Here is an 18,469-nt window from a genome sequence, read left to right on the forward strand (position 1 = left end):
CGTGGAGGGGCCTCCCCATTGTATGTTTTCCTCCCCACTTCTCCCTCGCATTCCTTGTGTTTCCAGCCTGCTTTCCACTTCTCGAATGTTACTTCCTTTGTTCACTTGTGCGCCCCCTCCCACCCCCACGGCACAGTCATGGCCTGGGCGCACGCTGGGTCTCCTGCTGCCCAGGAAGTCCCCAGGGGAGTGGGTCCTTGAAGAACCCACAGTTCCTGGGGGGGGGGGGGTGCTCTAACAAAGGGCACACGGAGAGCCCTTTGAAAGGCACGCACAACCACACCTGAGACTCAATTCAGGAGCACGGGCCCTGGAGCACCTGGAGCAGTGTCCTGTCCAACCTCGTGAATCTCCAGGGGTTGGGCGGGGGACAGAGAGATACGGCCCCCCTTCACTGTGGCTTAACTGCTGAGCCCCTGCCAGGAAGCCAGCAGCCCACAGGCACCGCTCCAGTGTCAGGTGACAGGGTCCCCGCTGCCGGCAGGGGCTCCAGACCACTTGCCCACCCCGCCAGGCCTGGTTCCCCTCGCTGCCCCAGAGGCCCCTCCCCCCCAGGCTGTCTGCCCCGGAGTGTGGGCCCTGTAACCCCTCGCAGAGCCCCCTCAGCACAGGGCACAGCCTTTGATGCGTTTGAAGAGGAGCCCCCCACCCCTGGCATGGCCTGCCCCCCACTTGGGTTCGCCAATCCCATCAGAACAGCGAATTATTCCGTGTCGAGCACGTGTCTCCGCCTTTTCCACCCGAGGTTTCCCTGGCACCTGCTGTCGCCTGAAAGCGTCATCGGGGACGGGAGCCTGCAGGGGGCCATCTGAGCAGCCTGACTCGGGGCCACCAAGGGCAACACGAGTCACCTGTCCCCTTCCTCCCTGCCGTCCACGTGTCACCACGCTGGAGACGAGGACTGATGACAGATGACAGCCGTGCCCGGCAGCCCCACACAGCTCAGCACCTGTGCGCACAGCACAAGGCCGCCCGCCCCTGTAAGAGTTTATTCCGACCACCGTTTGCGAGGGCTCTGTGCCCACTGGGGCCCGTGTGGCCTCTGCCCCAGTGCCGCGGACTTGCCCTTGGCCAGCTCTTCCCAGGGGCTGCCCCTCGCTCTGCCAAACCTGACTTACAGACACTGCGGAAGGAAGACACGCTGTGCCCCAGACAGCACCGCGCCCCAGATGGCGCCCCCGCAGACGGGGGACCGCGGGGTCGCAGGCCCGCGACTCACCTTGTACATGTTGCACAGCCCCGGCGGGCTGCGGGCGTGAGCGGGCAGAGGGCTCCTGCCCTGCTTCAGCCAGGGTACCTGCCGGAGGGACACAGAGTGGCCGGTTGAGTCCGGGAGGCCCTCCAGCAGCGCCCCCTCCTGCCCGAGCTTGGCCGGGCCCCAGGCGGTGGGGAGGGCTGGGCGTTAGAGGACCAGGGAGTGCAGATGGATGGGCACTGGGCGTGAGAGCGGGGGATGGAGAGGCCACGGGGAAGGAGAAGCCGGCAGCTGCAGCCTCAAGGACTCCAGGGCGGGCGGCCGTCAGAAGAAAAGGGAGGAGAGGAAGATTTCGGGAGGAGCTCTCTCCGGTGGCGTCTACCCTGAGGCCTGTGCCTGAGTGAGCGACCGTGTTCTGTTAACGCTGGAGCAGGCACCAGACCCGCATGCACGGTCTTAGAGAAGAGTGAGGAGATGCGAAGCCCTAGGGGGCTTTCTGGTCTAAACGGGGGGAGCCAGCAAACGTCACGTCAGTTTATTGACAGGGTTTGGCTTCTCTTTCCTTTACGGCGGGTGTGTCAGCTGCTGCAAGTGAGGTCACACCTGCTCGGCGGGGCGACGGGCGGCCACCACGTTCGGCCGCTCAGGGGAAGGGCGCTGTGTCAGCAGTGCTAGGCGCGCAGACGCGGCCCGGCCCTCCGCGCGGACGTCCTTCCTCAGGGAGGGTGACGAGCAGGAGCCCGTTAATAGGAGGTAACGTCCCTCGGCAGGAGCAACGCGTCGACTTTGACTCCGTGGTGATGAATCTTCCTGAATTGTGTTCGTGGCTATTTCGTCAGCTCCGGGACACTCCCTGCCACCCCCGAGTGCCGTGGTTGAGACAGTGTTACCACAGGGCCGGAGGCAATGGCCTGGAAGCCCCTCCCGTTAGACTGTCCGCAGCGAAATGGGGGGAGAGAGAGAGGAAGAGAGAGAGAGAGAGAGAGAGAGAGAGAGGGAGGGCGGGAGGACCCTGCTGTGCTCAGGATGCAGAATCAAAGCCAGGGGTTCCAGGGCGGTGTCGAACTGGCTGCAGGTGAAATTGGTTCTTAGTAAACAGGTGAACTGCCGGCTATTCGAGGAAACAAACTCCGTGTACTTGTGACACGGAGACACGTCTTCACATTCCAGAAACTTCTCTGCCAAGTGAGCCCTCTGGGGTCCGGAGGCCCCTCTGCACTAGCCGAGTGGGCGGCTCTTGTTCGTGGAGCTGGGGGCGCGCACGGGGAAGGCAACTGCTCGCCGTGGGTCTGCGCCTGGCTGAGCCTGTGGCATCTCTGCAAGACAGACGAGGCCTGGCTGTCCCCACAGGGAGCGGTGACCCCTAAAGGGGGGACAGGCATGTCCACGGTGCACATGTGGCCACAGGCCAGGGAGAATGTGCTAACGTATTCCTCCTCTGTGGAAGACACTGTCCCTTCTTCTCGGGAAGGCGCATCTCTGAGATGTTTCCAGGTGGCCCTGGGGATGACTGAGCACCTGGGCCATCCCAGAGGGACTTTGGGGATGCGGCCCCGCTGGTGGGGCAGGAGGGGCTGGACAGGCTACGGGCCTCAGGCCCAGCCCTGGGGACTGGCTGGGGTTCAGGAGAGGCGGCTGAGCCCTGGGCTCCCTGTGGCCACCTGTCCCAGCGGGGCAGGAGGAGGACAGCTGTCTCTCCAGGTGCTCGGCTGCCCAGAAAGGCAGGAAGTGGTCCCGGAAGGTGAGGGCACAGGCCCTGCCCCCGACGAGGGCTGGGGGGACTGGGACCGAGGGCCAGGGCAGCCTTGCTTGTCAGGCCCACGCTGGTGGGTCCCCCCAGAGGGGCTGTTCGTCTTTGCCTCTTCTCCCTCTTTGCCATTTTCTGTGAGGTCGGATGACTCCCGAGCGTTAAAGGGTGTGGGCAACACCGCTCAGACCTCACAGGAGATCCCCGCAGTTCCCCAACACCCGCCGCTCTCGGTGAGTCCCTCGGGCCGGGTGTGGTTTCTGCTCAGGTGACAGGCCCTCAGAGGTGGGGCTAAGGTCCCCAGTCCCCAGGCAGAGTCACCTGTGGCCCAAAGGCGAGTCAGTGATGCTGGAGGGAAATGCCTTGAGATGGGCAGAGCCCAGGGGCCCGAGGGGACAGGGCCACCGGCAGGCTGTGCACCCAGGGCGGAGCCCGGTGAGAGCTCCAGCGTCTTGGCTTCCCTCTTCGGTGCCCGGGTCCCAGAGCTTACCCCTCATCTCAGGTGCTCTCACCGTCCTGAGGAAGAGCCAGCCCCTCCCCCAGGTCCTCGAGTGTCCTGACACCGCACTCACTCCCACCCCGTGCCCATGCAGGAGTCTCTGTGAGGAAGGCACCCCAGGGAGCGACGGCGCCCTCCGGTGCGCAAGCGGGATGGGCGCGGACTCACCTGTCGGTTGCAGGTCGGGAGCTGGGAAATACCAGTAACAAAATGTGTTTAGTAAGGGAGGGGCACCAAAAAGGACAACTGAAAAATTCACACGTAATTAGTCCACCAAGCTCGCTCAGTCTGTTAAAATGTTTAATAAATGCATCAAAAGGAAGAAACAGATAAAAAGCAACATTTCACCACACGATCACACTGGAGTATAATCACCAGGAGGTGGTCCCCATTAAATACATCAACCAACAGAGTTTACAAAGGGCTGGCCCGCGGACGCAGCGAGACCCCTGCCAGCCCGGGGCGTGACATTCCGACCGCGGACGGCTGAGGGCGTGGGGAGGCGGCAGGACACGGGACGGCTGGGGGCGGAGCCAGGAAAACTGCTGAGCAGCATCAGATCGGGGGTGCCACTTTGGAAGGAATTCCTGTAGGACGTCTCCAAACGCTTATGTCGGGGTGCGGGAACAGACACACCTGCCGCCACATTTGGTTTTTCTCCAGAAGGATCTCTGGGCAAACTGTTACACTGAGGGGCAGGGTCGTGGCCGCGGAGTCTCACTCCTGTGGGCCACCCCACTGAGCTGAGGTGGGGGGCACTGCCACTGGGCGTGACCTCGAGGCTCCAGGCGCTTGCGGTGAGGGCGGCGCCACTCACTCGCTTCCCTCTGCGTCTTTCCTGCCGGCTCCCCACGGCGCCCTCCCCGCAGGGCTACATTGTAGTCCACAGTCAGGGCACCGTGTTAACAGTGGGGAATCGAGTTACTGTGGAACTAAAATGTGGCCGAATGAAATTAAAATGCAGTGGGAAAAGATCACTGATTAATCTCACAGAACACTGATTAATCGGCAAAATGAGTTCACCCCAAGCATCAGATGGCAATGCTCTTATCCCACACAGCCCCCGGTGCAGGCTCCGAAGGAACGCGGAGGGACGAATGCTTGTCCACGGCGCGTGAGGGGCAAGCAGACAGACCAAACAGGGAGCGTGGCCAGGACAGAAGCTAGCTTAAAGGCCTCTTGGGAGGTGTGCGGACCCGGGAGACACTCGTGAGCTCCTACTGCGTTCGCGACTGGAAACTGTGTGCAGCTGTTATCTTGTAACCCTTCCTGCAGCGTGACAAAGAGTGTGTTTGCACAGCTAAGGTGTCCAGGCTTTGGCCAGTGAGGCCTGGGTGGCCGAGGTCCCAGGCCCACGAGTGAGGCTGGTAACGCAGGTTCCGCAGGGACAGGCGGGGAGGACCAGGCCACGAAGGGCCACCCTTTCCACAAAGACCGTGCGCTTTGACCTTTGCCCTAAATGCCCAGCACCCCTCCCAAGCCCCACATTCCAGGGGGCGGGGGGCTTGGTCCCTGGCCAGCAGCAGCCCTCTTCCTCCTCCTGACAAAGCAGAGTGTGCTCGTCAATGCCCCTTTCACTGCCGCTCTCACAAGACCCCGCCTCCTCGGGGACGGTACAAGGCGCTTTCCTTGAATGTCAAGTCCCGGCCCCCAGGGGGTGAGCATGGGGTGCATTCCCAGGACTGGGGGCTGCGCTGGCCCTGGCCCAGGGAGGGTGGGGGCCCCAGGGCAGCACAGCCCCTGTGCCGGCGGTCACCCCACGGACCCCCACCACTCTACAGAAACCCTGCTCTCAGGGGTGCCAGAACAGCCGCTTCCCTGGGACACAACGCCTGTCGGTGCTGCCAGTCAGCCTGGCCTGCGGGCGCCCGTTAGCTCCCTGTGCCCCTGAGCCAACGGCCTTAGAAACAGGGAATGCCACGGTGCACGGGGCTTCCACAGACAACGGCCAGGCCTTTGGGTTCCCCTCTTCCCGAGCTTCCGCCCAAAGACGCCTCTGACACAGAAGGCTCTTCTCATGCCCAGACAGAGCCCAGCAAACTCAGCATCAGAACCGGACCCTCGGCGGCCCACCCCTCTCAACCCCTGGGCTCCCGGGGCTCCTGGGGGCCTGCGCTGGACGTCTGGGGTGTGCGGCTCCCCAACCCTGCACTTCAAAGCAAACAAAGTCTACACCCCAACCAGGGGAGCTGACCAAACACGGCCAGGAGTCCACCCCCCCCCCCAGGTGGGGCGCTGTCCCTACCCCGGGCTTGCAAGGGGCCGCTGCACGGTGACCCCACAGCCTCTGACTGATGCCGTGGCCCCCAGAGGGCCACGCCTGGCCGTTTGAAACCTTCATTCAACAGTCGTCAGTAGTGGACACCACCGATACGTTCTAAAGTCTGAAACAATTGCTCGAACCTTGTTTCCCTGTTTAAAGATCCTGTAAGAACATTCTGGTTTTTCCAGATCCCTGAAAATCTGTGTGCGTAGGAGGTGCCTGCTTCTGGAACTGGAACCTTTCCGTTGAAGCTATTGGAGACTTAGAGCAATAAAGGCAGAAATCCTCAGAACGGAAGAAAACCGTGTGCCCACGCCCACTTTGAGACAGAGTCCCGATGAGGCAGATAAGGGCGTTCACAATTTTATCTGAACTTAAACTATGGCGTTTAAATGAAGCTTATTTTATAATATATGCTCTTCAGATATTTAATCTTTTTTTTTTTTTTTGCACAATTTAAATATATGTTGCCTGCTTCTTGGGTTTAGCAGAAAGTGGAAGGTTTTGAAGGTGCTGTGAGCCCGCAGGCTGCGTAGCCTGAGAGCGCACCTTCGCTCGCGGCCAGGGTCTGCTGGGGTGGGCGGCCGTGCTGGCATTAGGAATGGGTCAGATGACCCGCACTCCGGGGGCAGAAGCCGGCCCCAAAGGAAAGGGAAATGGCTACAAATAGACCCAGAAAAGAACCAACCAGCAAATGAATTCTGCAAGCCCTTCATATACACAAAGTGTTATTCACCCAAAGTCACGACAAGGGTCCCACAAGAGACCTGGGCCCCGGTCGGATGCAAAGATGCAGCCGGCGCCTGAAACCCGGGCCGGCGACACCCATCATCTTGAACTGTTCACGGTCGTCAGTCACCACGGCAGGGCGGTCACACGCAAAAGCAGGTTTCAGAAACTCGCCAACTCTGAGCAGCCCAGGCTTTCTGGGGTGCTGCTCCTAGGCGGGGCCCCGGCTGCACACGCCCCCAGCGGCCTCTCGCATTGCTGCAGGCCCTCTGTCCGGAGCAAGCACAGTCCCGCTGGAGGGAGAGCGGCATGGGGGTGACCTGTGCGTGGGCTCAGCAAGCCAGTTTCTGAAAGCCTCTCTCCGTCCCGTCACACAGCCTGCCACGCGCCCCCCATCGGAACGCCACCCCGGAGGTTTCTGACACACGGCCACAGCCACGCGGGACCCGCTCACAACCAGCTCCAGGCCCCGCTGTGGGGAGGGGCCACGGCAGGAGCTCTCTGCCCTGCGATGCGTTTTTATCTACAGAGCATTTCAGCAACGAGGTGTCGCAGACTCTGTATTCAAAGGAATGCAATCACAGAATGATACAGTGTCGATTCAGTTGTTCCTCCCGCCTTGCCCTGATCCCTCCACAAGCCAGACAAGGGAGGAGTTTGCCCATGGCGCATTCAAATGTCGAGTGTGCTCCGCAGTCCTGAATCGCATTATTGTTGCAAAGCAAGGCGCAGCCCTCAGTCTGCGGGAAAACGAGCAGACCCGGGCAGCAGAAGCCACAGCAGCTAGAGAGCCCCAAGAGCAAGACACCGGAGCCCCGAGCACGGACCAGGACCCCCACACACCCCCGCCCCAGGGTGCAGAAGTCACCGCGTCCTTGCATCCTCAGAGCAGCAGCCACCCTGGCCCCCCACCGAGGGTCTGAGCGCATCTCCAGCGAAGAGAGGCCCTGCAGGCCAGCTGCAAGTCCTGGGAGGGGGGCGCCGCCACCGCCCCTCCCTCCGGTCCAGTTAGACTCACGCGCTCCCCTACTCCTCAGAGCTCACCTTGCCTGAGCCCCGCTTGGGCACACCCCTGTCACCTCCAAAGAAGCGCCCCAGGGAGTCGAGGATGCCCGTGTCCCTGTGCCGCGGGAGGAAGGCGTGCCTGGCGTGGTCCATGGGGCTGGCAGAGGCCAGGTACTTGGACCCATGCCTCTGGGAGGGTCTCTTCTGGGCCGCCATCACGTCCGGGGCCCCGCAGCTGCTGCACTGTCTTCCTGGATGGTCTGGAGCTCGTCCGACTCCGAGGGCCTGTCTTTGAAGGTGTTGTCCTCCCTCCCCGGGGCATCTCGGGAGAAGAGGCGGACCAAGTGGGGGCGGCCCCCGGGGTCAGCTGGGTTGGCGTCCCGCCAGGCATTCTTTGGGTCGGCTGTGCGCTTGGAGTCTGTCACCGCTGGGTCCTGAGAGGGGCTCCCATTGTCCGGGGCCACATCTGCCTCCCCTGCGAACAACAGGGAGATGTGAGTGCAGGCCGTGCTAAGCCGCACGGGACAATGCTGCTTTCACGGGCCGGCCCACCGGCCTCCTACAAAACCCGCGGCCGTGCCCTGCCGGGCACAGGCCTGGGCTGGGCGCCCCGCGGCAGCTCCGAGTCCCAGAGGCCCGGGAGCTGCTGCGATCCCACCCAGCGTCCCCAGGGGGTCGGCCCTGCCCCGTTCAGAGAACGCAGGACCGGCCGTCGGAGCCTTTAAGGGATGTGTATGATCTGGGGTGCATGCTAAAGCATGGGGAGCATTTGTTGGACAAAAGGCAGTTTCTGTGTTCTTGTAGAAGGGGAGCTTCCGGCAGCCCGCTGCCACCCTGCCTTCAAGAAGCGAGGGCTCAGAGTTCCCTGTGGGAGTCCCACAGGGGTTTGCACCTCGGAGATGCTGACTCAGGACTCTGGTCCGGCCGCGCCATCGGCCGCAGGACAATGGGGACGTTGGAGTGGGGACGGGGCCTTCCGCTCGGCCTCCCGTCTCAGTGATTTTCATTAAAAAATGCAGCAATTCTCTCAAGATTGGCAACGCCCCCATTTCGCTCTCAAGTGGAGAGTTTGGCGTAAACGGACAGTAGTTCGTTACAGTGGTTTCCGCTCCCTGCTTCATTACTCATCCCCGGAAACTGTGCTTGCTCACACTGCCAGGGAGGGCCTGGCCCACCTGACCGCCCAGCAGTCTGTGCGCTGGCATGCACCCAAAGGCGTCCACCCCCCCGTCCCCCCATCCAACTGCCCCCCCACCCCCCACTATCCATCCATCCCCCCACCAACCCATCCCCCCACCCGTCCCCCATCCAACCGCCCACCCATCCATCCATCCATCCAAGTGCGTACCCATCCACGCACCCGTGCACCCAATTACTCACCCACCCACCCACACTTCCGCCCGCTGTTCACCGAGCACCTAGTAGGTGTGGCCCACCGTGCTAGGGGTTTGCTTCGCCATGACGGACACGCAGACCTTGGCTTGTGAACACAGATAAAACGTATGTGTGGGCTGAACAACACCCCCCTAAACGTATGGCCCCCGTCCTAACCCCTGGGTGCTATGAACGTGACCTTGTTGGGAAACAGGGTCGCCTGCAGGCGTCATCAAGTTAACACAGGGTCAGACTGGCGTGGAGTGGGACCTGGTCCAATGACGGGCACCCTTCTAAGAGGAGGGGACTGGGACTCAGACAGGTGGGGAAGAAGCTAGGGGACGATGCCTGCGGAGACCAAGCTGACGTGTCTACAAGACACGGGGTGCGTGGCATGCCGGGAGCACCAGAAGGTGGAAGGTGGAAGGGGGACCCTGGCCCGGAGCCTCCGGGGAGCGTGGTCCTGCCGGCAGCCTGGTCCCAGCCCTGTGGTCCCCAGAGCCTTGCTCCAGGTCGCCCGGCCTGAGGTGATCAGTGCCACAGCCACAGCCCCAAGAAGAGGGTGTGCTGTGTCGTTTCGCACCACGTGAGAATGTGAGGGGACACAGAGCAGGATGGGGGTCAGCAAGGCCCCAGGGGGACCTCGGGTGAGACAGGATGGTGCCGTGGCACCCGGGGGTGGGATGGCGCTCCTGTGGAGGGAAGGACCCCCAAGCTGGGCTGGGGGAGTCAGCCTGGGGGCATCACCAGGGAGAAGCAGAGAGGACTGAGCCTGAGGTGGGAGTGGCAGGGGGCGGGGGATGGGGGACAGGGGAGGTGAGGTGGGAGGCAGGGGCAGCAGGTGAGCACAGGTGGGAGGGGCTGCCGACCCTGGGCGGGGTCGCAAGGGGATGAGCTCTGGATGGCCGCACACGAGGGTGAGGCAGGGCCTTTCCTCCAGCACATCTGTGTCTGAGCGGCTGTGTGTCCGCGGCACAGGCTTCTCCACGGGTGCCAACAGCAAAAGGCCAAGGATCCTCCACTCTCCCAATAGCAATGGGGGGGTCACGCAGCCGCCCCATGAGTGACAGTCACCAGGAAGTTGGCACACTGGCTCCTCTTTGCAGAGCAGAGTCACTTCCTCCCCACGAGTATCAGGGACGTTGCAGGTGAGAGCACAAGGCCGGTGGTCGGCCTCGGGGCTGCCGTGACCTTCCTGGGAGAGGGATCAGGCGTGCCCCACGCAGCCAGGCCTGGGCCTTGGAGATGCCACGCAGGACACGCATGTCTTCCACACCCACTGATTCGCCTCAGCCCCGTGGGGACACGGCCACCTGCAACAGGTCAAAACACCTGTTTGCCGCGCAGCCAGGTGGAGACACTGGCCCGAACGGAGCTGCAGGCTTTTGCAAGGATGCAAAGCTAATTTGCCGTTTTCCCCAGAAACAGCCCGATTTTCCAGCCCTGCTTTGGATTCTGCGGCTGATATGAATTGATGCAAATGTGGAGGAAAACAGCCCTGCATTGTACCGACTAAACGCATTAACCAAACAGGCGCGCATCTGAATACCAACATTTCCACCACAGTTGGGCTTTGTGGCCCTGAATGCGGCCGTTTGTGAGGCACAGAGAAGGGCATTTATGCCCTGAAAGTAGCTTCTCCTGCGCACAAGGGGTGCGGGGAGAGCTGAAACCTGTGGGCGTGCAGTGCTTTTGGAGGCCGAGGGCCCTTAATTTGTGAATTAATATCGGTTTCAATCACGCGAAAGCCCGGAGCCCGGCTTCGATCGAGACCGACCCTGGAGCCGGGCCTGTGGGGCGGCCTGTGGGGCTCGGATGTGACATCCCAGAAACGCTGAGACAGCTGCTACTGCCGTGCACAGGCTGCTGGAGTTGGCCAGGACACTCCTTCAAAAACAACACGACCACCTCAGCTAATGGCGAGAATGAGCCCTGGAAAACTTGGGTGGGTGGGCTCCGGTCTGGGAAGGCGGCGATGCCACCAAGCAGGATGTGGCATTGGGGGACAGCATCGACTATTTGAAGAGACTGATGGCTGTCATGACTGAGCGGCTCTCGCTAAAGGCCCCCGTGTCTGGCTGCTCCCACCACGTCACCCCTCGCAGGCAGGGGCCTGCCTCCTGGGGCTCCCCTTCACCGACCGTTCCTGGCAGGTCAGGCCGGACCACCCTCGTGCCTCTCCTCCCCTTGGCCACCGCCGGCCGGGTGTGCTGCACCTCCAGCGCTCACTGCCCTTCCGTCCTTCGCGGATTCCACCCACATGCCGCTGTGACCCACAAAATTAAGTTTCCCAGTGCAAGGCCCCCCAGTTCATGCCCCTGAGTGGCCCTCCCTCGCCTGGCACCAAGGACAAACTCGCCTGCCCGCTATCCCTTTGCTCTCTGAGGTGTCCCAGAATGTGGGCCTTGCTCTGAGTCCTTGGGCCTCTGCTGTCTTGTCAAGGCCGTGGTGGCCTGCCTCTCAGGCCCCTTCCTGCCCGTCCTGTCCCACCCCAGAAGCCTGCTCCTGTGGATGCTGGTTTCCCCGGTGTCGGCCCTGCAGAGTGGCTGCCTCTGTTTCCCTAACCTGTTTCCTGTTCGCTTGTCTGTTTTCTCAGCTGGCGGAGCCCGCGCGTCTCGGGTCAGCCGCTCGCTGCAGAGGGGCCTCGGGCCCAGGAATTTGCCTGCGTGGGCCAGGGCTGAAGAGGACCCTCCTTGTTTGCAGAACACTTTAGTCCCTGGGCGGGCTTGCCTGGGGCCATTGCGGAGGGGGAGGGAAACAAAAGGCCTTGGTGTGGCCGTGGACTCGCTATGGCAGAAATCTGCATCTATGAGCGGCATGCGGCCGCCCGCCGGCTCCCGGGGAGGTTCCTTTAAAACCTTTTCACAAACGAGTCTTATCCGCCCACCCAGCTCTCACTGAGGCCTCCTTTGTGTGCCCAGAACATATAGTTTTTATTTTCTCCGAAGAGCTCACCCCTCGCTTGAGCCCTCCCACAGCAGGGTCGGGCCGGGAGGTCCACGGTGCCTGTCTCAGGGTCTGCATTCCTGCGTCACATGGCGGGGAGGACAGTCCCTACACCTGGCTTCCCAAGCACAGGTGGTGCGGTGTCAGTGAGGTGAAACAAGCCCAGCCCAGTGCTCACGGAGGGCCGGTTCCCCACGCACCTCTGGCAGCTCCCACGGTCACTCTGCCCAATAATCATGACTCTCCGCGGCCACAGGGAGGCAGGTGATCCCCAGCCCAACTCCCAGCCCCTGACCTGGCCGTTTCCTTCCCTGGGGCTCATTTCGGCCCTTGGCCCCTGTGGTCCTTCCGGATGGCTGGGAGAGACCCCGCCGGGCCCTGTGAGCGGCGGCCGCAGGTTTTATTACAGGAGAAGAGGAAGCTGCGACCTGGTTTCTGACCTGCATGGACATCCCAGGCTCACCTGATACAATGTCACACCCTGAAACTCTCCTGGGAATTGCTGGGCTGTGACGCTGGGAAGAATCTCATTCCTGGCAGAGGGCTCAGGCTGCCACTTCCCGCTGGCCATCAGGTTCCCGCCAGCCACCTGTACGCACAGGGGCCTCTTCCCGGATGCTTGGCAGGGTGGAGGAGCCCTGTCCTGGCTCTGGGCATCTCAGGTCCACTGCCCACCCCAGACACGGGCCCACTGTCCTCCCTGGGGACTCGGGAGATGTCCCATGCCTCCTGCTTCCTTCTGTGGGGGGGGACATGCCACAGGAGAAGCTGATACATGCGCCCCAGACGACCTGACCCCCCACAGGCCGAGTCGAGTGAGCAGGACCCAGGCCGCAGGCCTGCAAAGGCTGAAAGGGTCACTGTCGGCCCCTCTGCTGGAAAAGCCTGCCGGCCTCTGTGAGCCGCGGTCTCACTGGAACTCCAAGGAGTCATCAGTTGGTGCGGCCTTAGTGGGGCTCAGAAGTGACAGGGCCAGACACCCACGGAGGTCGGGTTTCGGGAGCTGGAGTGCGCGCGTCCACTCGGCTCCCGTTTGAGCCCGGAGAGCCCCGAGGTGCTGTGGCAACACGTTACTCGCACTGCTGGAGCTTCGTGGCTTGACGTGTCCGTCAATGCTGAACAAGTGTGTCTGGCTTAACTTCACTAGTAAAATGAGTGACAATTATTTTTTACACAAGACGACTGGGTGTTCTTTCCCAAAGGAAGTCAGCCCTCTGGGGTGAGTTCTATTTAATTCAGACCCCAGAGCCACTGCGGAGCCTTGGCAGGGGCCCCAGGACCAGACCCGGACGGTGAATGTGGGTCAGCAGGCTGGGCCTGGCTGTCAGAGAGACCTGCTTGGCGGACAAAGCCGCTCACAGGGGGCGGTGGGAGGGTGGGCTGTGAGTGACAGTGGGGGGAAGGAGCATCCTTGCTCATTTGTCCCAAGTAGCCAGGGGAGACAAGGACCAGCAGGAAATCCAGAGATGAGCTTACAGCGCCCGTTCTGCCCCCAGATAAACGTCACGCCCTTGCAGAAAGAGCTTCTGAGCTGAGCAGGCGCTGGGGTTGCCACGTCGCTTGCCTGCACTGGTACGAACGGCTCTCCCGCTTCCTAAAGTGGACACACCGCTCTGATCACTAAGGCATTATCAATGCAGAACCACATGTCAGTGGGGACCCCCGAGATACAGATGAAGCGCGTCGACCCCCTCACGCACGAGCACACCCCGCCCTGTGTGAGAACCGAGTGTCGGCGTTTTTGGGGTGCTCTCTTCGCTCTTCCCGTCAGCTCTGAGGTCTGTTTGCTAGATAATCACGTGACGCAAGACGGTCTGTTTGGGCAGAATTGCCACTCAAGGTCTTGGGGGGAAAACCCCCCAGAGAGGTTCGTGCAACAGAACCTGCGCCATCTGTATGTGACCAGCAGAAAGATGTGGCGTTTCCACCGAGGCACAAACCCACGTCGGGGCTGGAGCTACCGCTGTGGAGACACGGGAAAACCAACCGTCACGGTCTCTCTGTGAGCTCTCTGCAACCTGTGTGTGCTGCACACAAGGACGTCCACCATCTCCCGCGACGTTCCCGGGTTAAAGAGAGGAGGGGGGAGGGTGAGCAGAAGCGGTCGGCTCGTCCGCACCCCAGTCCAGGGCCCGCGTCCAGGGTCTGGCGGCGGGCGACGGACTGCTTCGCTCTGGCTCTGCTGTCCTCAAATGAGCAGGGGCAGGAGTCCAGCTTTAACTCCTTTTGACTGGCGCCCCTTCTCTCGGCTGAGCTGTAGTATCGAGGGGGCCATCACACTTCCAAAAGCATTTGTAGGTAATCAGAGGACACGCTTGTCATTCGTTACCCGGGAAACTATCGGAATCGGTGACGGTCTGTATTTATTCTGTTCTGCAGCTTGGGCATAACCCACGGGTTACAGTGTAAAACCTCGTTACGTTGGCGCTCGGGCGGTTTGGTCGTGAGAGGGTTACCTTTAGTTTTTTCTTGGGGGCGCTGCAGCTCCTTCCGTCCCTGAGAGCCGCTGGAACAATGGTGCCAAATGTCAGCCGCGGGGACAATGCCTGCTTTTCACAGCCGCCCGGCTCCGAGCTTTCCACGGCTCGCCCGTAGTGCGGCCCGTACCAGCCAGCGGCGGCCTCCACCATCTTCCACAGACAGAAACGACTCGAAAACCCTTCAAGTAGGGGAGTGCTCCGAGCGGTGCTTGCGAAACCCTCGGGCAGTGAGCCGTGAGCGTTCAGGCTGAGCACAGGTGCGTCTCAGCCAGAGACACGGGAACGAAGGACACATTCCAAGATACTTATAACATGCTCTCTCTGCTGCTGTAACTCTTTGTAGGTACCTACTGTTTTAGCGAAGTGCACACCAGTTTCTCAGATGGTTTTTAAAGGGGGGTTGCTTATTTCCTTTACTGGAAATCATCTTGAAGTAACTTTTCATGATCATATAATCAGGCACCATTTACATTTTACAGGGTGTCCAACTGAACAAATGTAAACTATATTCCCTCTCCGTTCATCTAGCAGATACCTTAAAAGATTCATTTATGAAAATTCAAACCGAATCGTAAGTCCTTACAATAATCCATATTAATGTTTTGTTGAAGAACCTTGAATAGACTGATAACTCCATCAGGAAATTACCACATACAGGAAGTCAGCATGTGCGAGTCCTGACAAGGTCATGTACACACATGTATGAGAGTGTGTGCATTTCCAAGTTCTCCCCAATGGAAGAAATTCTCCTGGGTCTCATTGTGCCACTATTCACCCTCACCACAGACACACCTTGACGTCCTGGGTCATTTCCGGGGGTCCCGGTGTCTGAGCAGGTGAAGGATGTAGCTGTGCGGGGTCACCCACCCGGCACTGTGGAGGCCCCGGGGTGGAGGGGCTGGTGTGACCACCCGTCCTGCTCTGCGCCAGTGTCGCCCACTGCGGGGCCGGAGCGGGTTGCAAAGTCCCTCTTCCTGAACCTCTGCGAATGTCCACACGCAGAGCAGGAGCCGTCCTCGTTACCGAGCGGGTGGTCGGGGTGGAGCTCTGATCTCCACGGGCTGCGATGGGCTGCGCAGCCGCTCGGAGCTGTGATTCGCGCTTGTCGGTTTCTCCGTGTGATTCTACGAGGACCCGGGTGCACTGAGAAGAATGTGGGACAGGGGGCGGATCTGCCTGCATCTAACCGGCGGTTTCCGTGTGCCGCTCACGGATCTGCCTGCATCTAACACGCGGTTTCCATGTGCTGCTCACGGATCTGACTGCATCCGTCCAACATGCGGCTCCCATGTGCCACCCGTGCCCCGCCAGTGCCCGCCGCTCACGGGGCCTGCAGCTCCCAAGACCGCCCGGGGCTGGTCCCAGCACCTGCCTGCCTCCTCTGTGGTTCGTGACAGAGGCTCCAGCACAGAGAATGGAACATTAACACACAGATTTTTGAAGCAATTAAAAAGTTTCAACTAGAGGTGAATTTCCTAATAAGATCGGATAACACGTAAGATCCAGCCGCGCAGGCGCACTTGCCGCTGGTGGAGAGGTGGCCTTCTTCGGTGACCACCTGTCATTTGGAAAACCGTGGCCCCGCCGCCCTGAGGTAAGCCTGGCCTGGACGCGCTGTGTCCACCTAATGAAAGGTTCTGACTTTAATGTGCCGAAATGACATCAATGTACCTACGTTCGTTTCCCTGGCCGGTGATGACAGACAGCTCTGAGCTGCCTTTTGCATCCTTAAGGGTAGACTTACATCTGCTGGCACCGCGTCACACCCACCATCTGTGGTGAAAGCACCGCCCTCCCCCCACCCCCCGCCCTGGCCACTGTCACCTTGGCACAGGTTCCGTGAGGCCACCTGCCAGCACAGGTGCCGGGCTGCTTCGGAACCTCGGCGTGCTGGACATGGGGCTCCGGGCTCAGCGGCAGCACCCGCAGAGCGTGGTGATGCACGGTGACCCAGCAGGGACAACGGCAGGAGTCTGGGCGGGGCCTGGACCTGACTCTCCGCAAAGCCTTTGGCCCCTGCGGGGGCAGCAGGAGTGGGGGGGGCGGCAGGAGCGGGGGGCGCAGCCCAGAGCGCGGCAGGCTGTTCCGTTTCCCTTTTCAGACACTCGTTTCTTCAGTTCAGCAAACGCTGGGGGCCGCGCTCTTGGAGCAAGTGCGGAGGTGAGCAAGTCCGGCTCTCCGGGATGGGTGGGAGGAGCCTGGGTGCCCCTCCCGCTGTTGGAATGAGTTTGACTCAGGGTCCCGGCCCCTCCCACGCTGCGGAGGGCGTGGGCGGTGGTGGAGGAGTCGGGAGAGACCGTGCCACAGCCACTCTGCAGCTCCCACGTCCACGAGGGAGATCAGAAATGGTAACGTTTCCTGAGGGAAACCTAATCTGGCTGCTTTCAAATCGGGGTCGAGGCCCAGCAGGCGAGGAGGGCCCTGAGTCCCAGTCCAGAGCTGGGCCGGCCGCTGCCCCTGGCCACGCCCTTCACAGCTGCTGTTTGTGCCACGGTGTGGTCTGTGTCCCTCTTTGTTCTGGACGTTGTTCAGTTGTCCCATTGTGGCTCCGTTGGCCTTAAGTGACCCCAAAGCACTCGCGGCATTTTGCAGGCCTGGACCTGGGGGGTAGGTGTGCAGGGTGGGCGGCAGGGCCTCCTCTCCCCCAGGGCCACCCCGGTTCCCAGGAACGGGCCTCGTGGACCACCGTGTCACCCTGTCCTGTACTCGGCGGGGCGGGACATGCTCTGCCAGCCCGGGGCACAGCAGGTGAGCCCGGCCTCCACTCCTGCACAGGCGGAGGCCACCCTGGGCGCCTTCCCTGCACACTGGCTCTCACCTGTGGGTCCGAGGGGGTAGGCGGGAGCCTGGGCGAGCCATCTCCCTTGGGGACACCTCTCTCCTGAGAATGTGAGCAAGGGGCTCTGTATCCCACGTTTAGAAGGCCCGGCAGGAGCTGACTGACCCCAGCAGCCCCTGGGACAGGTTGGTGTGGCCTCAGGGAGTGGGGGATGCCAGCAGGACTTCTGGTGTTCTCGAGATCACTGCCCAGTGCAGTCCCCACCTGTGTCTACAGGACAGCCTACTGCCCCCCGTTCCCCACCTGTCTGCATGGTCACTGGGACACCTGCGGGGTGGCGCTGTTGGCCGGAGCGAGGGAAGGGCGGATGCCAGCCATTGGAGGACTTTGGACGGATGCAGCTCCTTGGTCAGGAGCAGGCCGCTGTCCTCGGCCGCAGGGAGTCGTGTTTACAGGTTGGAACACCTGCACGGGCACCTGCAGCCCCGTCTGCTGACACCGTTTCTGTGGAACCCCCGGAGCAAGAGTCATCTTGGCAATTCATGGGGCCAGAGGTGTCTTGTTGCTGAAAGATCACTGGCAAGCATGTGTGTGCAACACCTGGACATGCACCCACCCCGCACCTGTGCATACGTGCACACACATGCGCACACTCCCAGGCACAGGTGCACGTGTGTGCACCTCGCCTGCTTGGCCTCAGGCCGCGTGGTCTGGGTGGCTTTTTTTGTGAATACAGAGGTTGTCTTAGACAAAGGAGGGGACAGGGCAGTGGGCAAGGGGTGTCCCCAGTCACTCCGTCCCTGGCAGACGCTGCAGCCCAGCCCCCCGGGACCTCGTTGTCTCCAGGAAAATGAGCCTCAGAGAGAAAATCCCGAGAAAGAAGAAAACGACAGGTGCACGTGATTAAACACGGCGGCCGCACAGAGTGCTCCAGGTCACGGCGGGGTCAGGGGGGCCGGCATCTGGGAGGTGGTGCACCAGGCGGGTCAGGGAGGCGGCCCCGGCCCACTGGCCCCCTCTGGCTGCCACACAGGTGCAGTTCACGGGCTGCTGTGTTGAGTTGCAGGGCCGGCCCGCTCGTCCCCACTACTGGGGCCTTGCAAGGGCGGGCGGACTCCTCCCCCTGCAGGCGGCCTGCACACAGCTGAGCCTTGTGAGGAGCCGTCAGCGGGAAGGTGGCTTTCTCTGATCCAGGCCTCGCCGCCCAGGACCCTGTGGGCTTGGCCGGGCCTCACCCAGCTCGAAGGGCCCATCCTTGCAGCTCTGACTTGGGAGCCGGGGGTCCCGTCGGGAATGAGCCACAGGGCTTCCAGAGAGGGCAGGGAGCCCTCTTTGGGGACTTCTCTCCTCTGTCGGTATAATCGAGGGAATCCCAAGGCCTCCGCCCGCTGTACGAACTGCCTGCCCACCGCTGAGCCCCTGATGAGGGAACTCGGAGGACGGGCTGGGGCG

The 18,469-nt window shown here is 61.6% G+C and overlaps 1 protein-coding gene across 1 annotated transcript in view; it reads right to left on the minus strand.

Moving 5' to 3' along the window:
- The window catches only part of MBP (myelin basic protein), a 65,565-nt gene that overhangs the window by 18,241 nt on the left and 28,855 nt on the right, over positions 1-18,469 (minus strand). Inside the window, 3 exon segments of the mRNA XM_024580217.4 lie at positions 1,220-1,297; positions 7,478-7,668; positions 7,671-7,913. Coding sequence (XP_024435985.2) covers positions 1,220-1,297; positions 7,478-7,668; positions 7,671-7,913 — 512 coding nt within the window.

Source organism: Desmodus rotundus, chromosome 10 (genome assembly GCF_022682495.2).
Source record: "Desmodus rotundus isolate HL8 chromosome 10, HLdesRot8A.1, whole genome shotgun sequence".
NCBI lineage: Eukaryota > Metazoa > Chordata > Mammalia > Chiroptera > Phyllostomidae > Desmodus > Desmodus rotundus.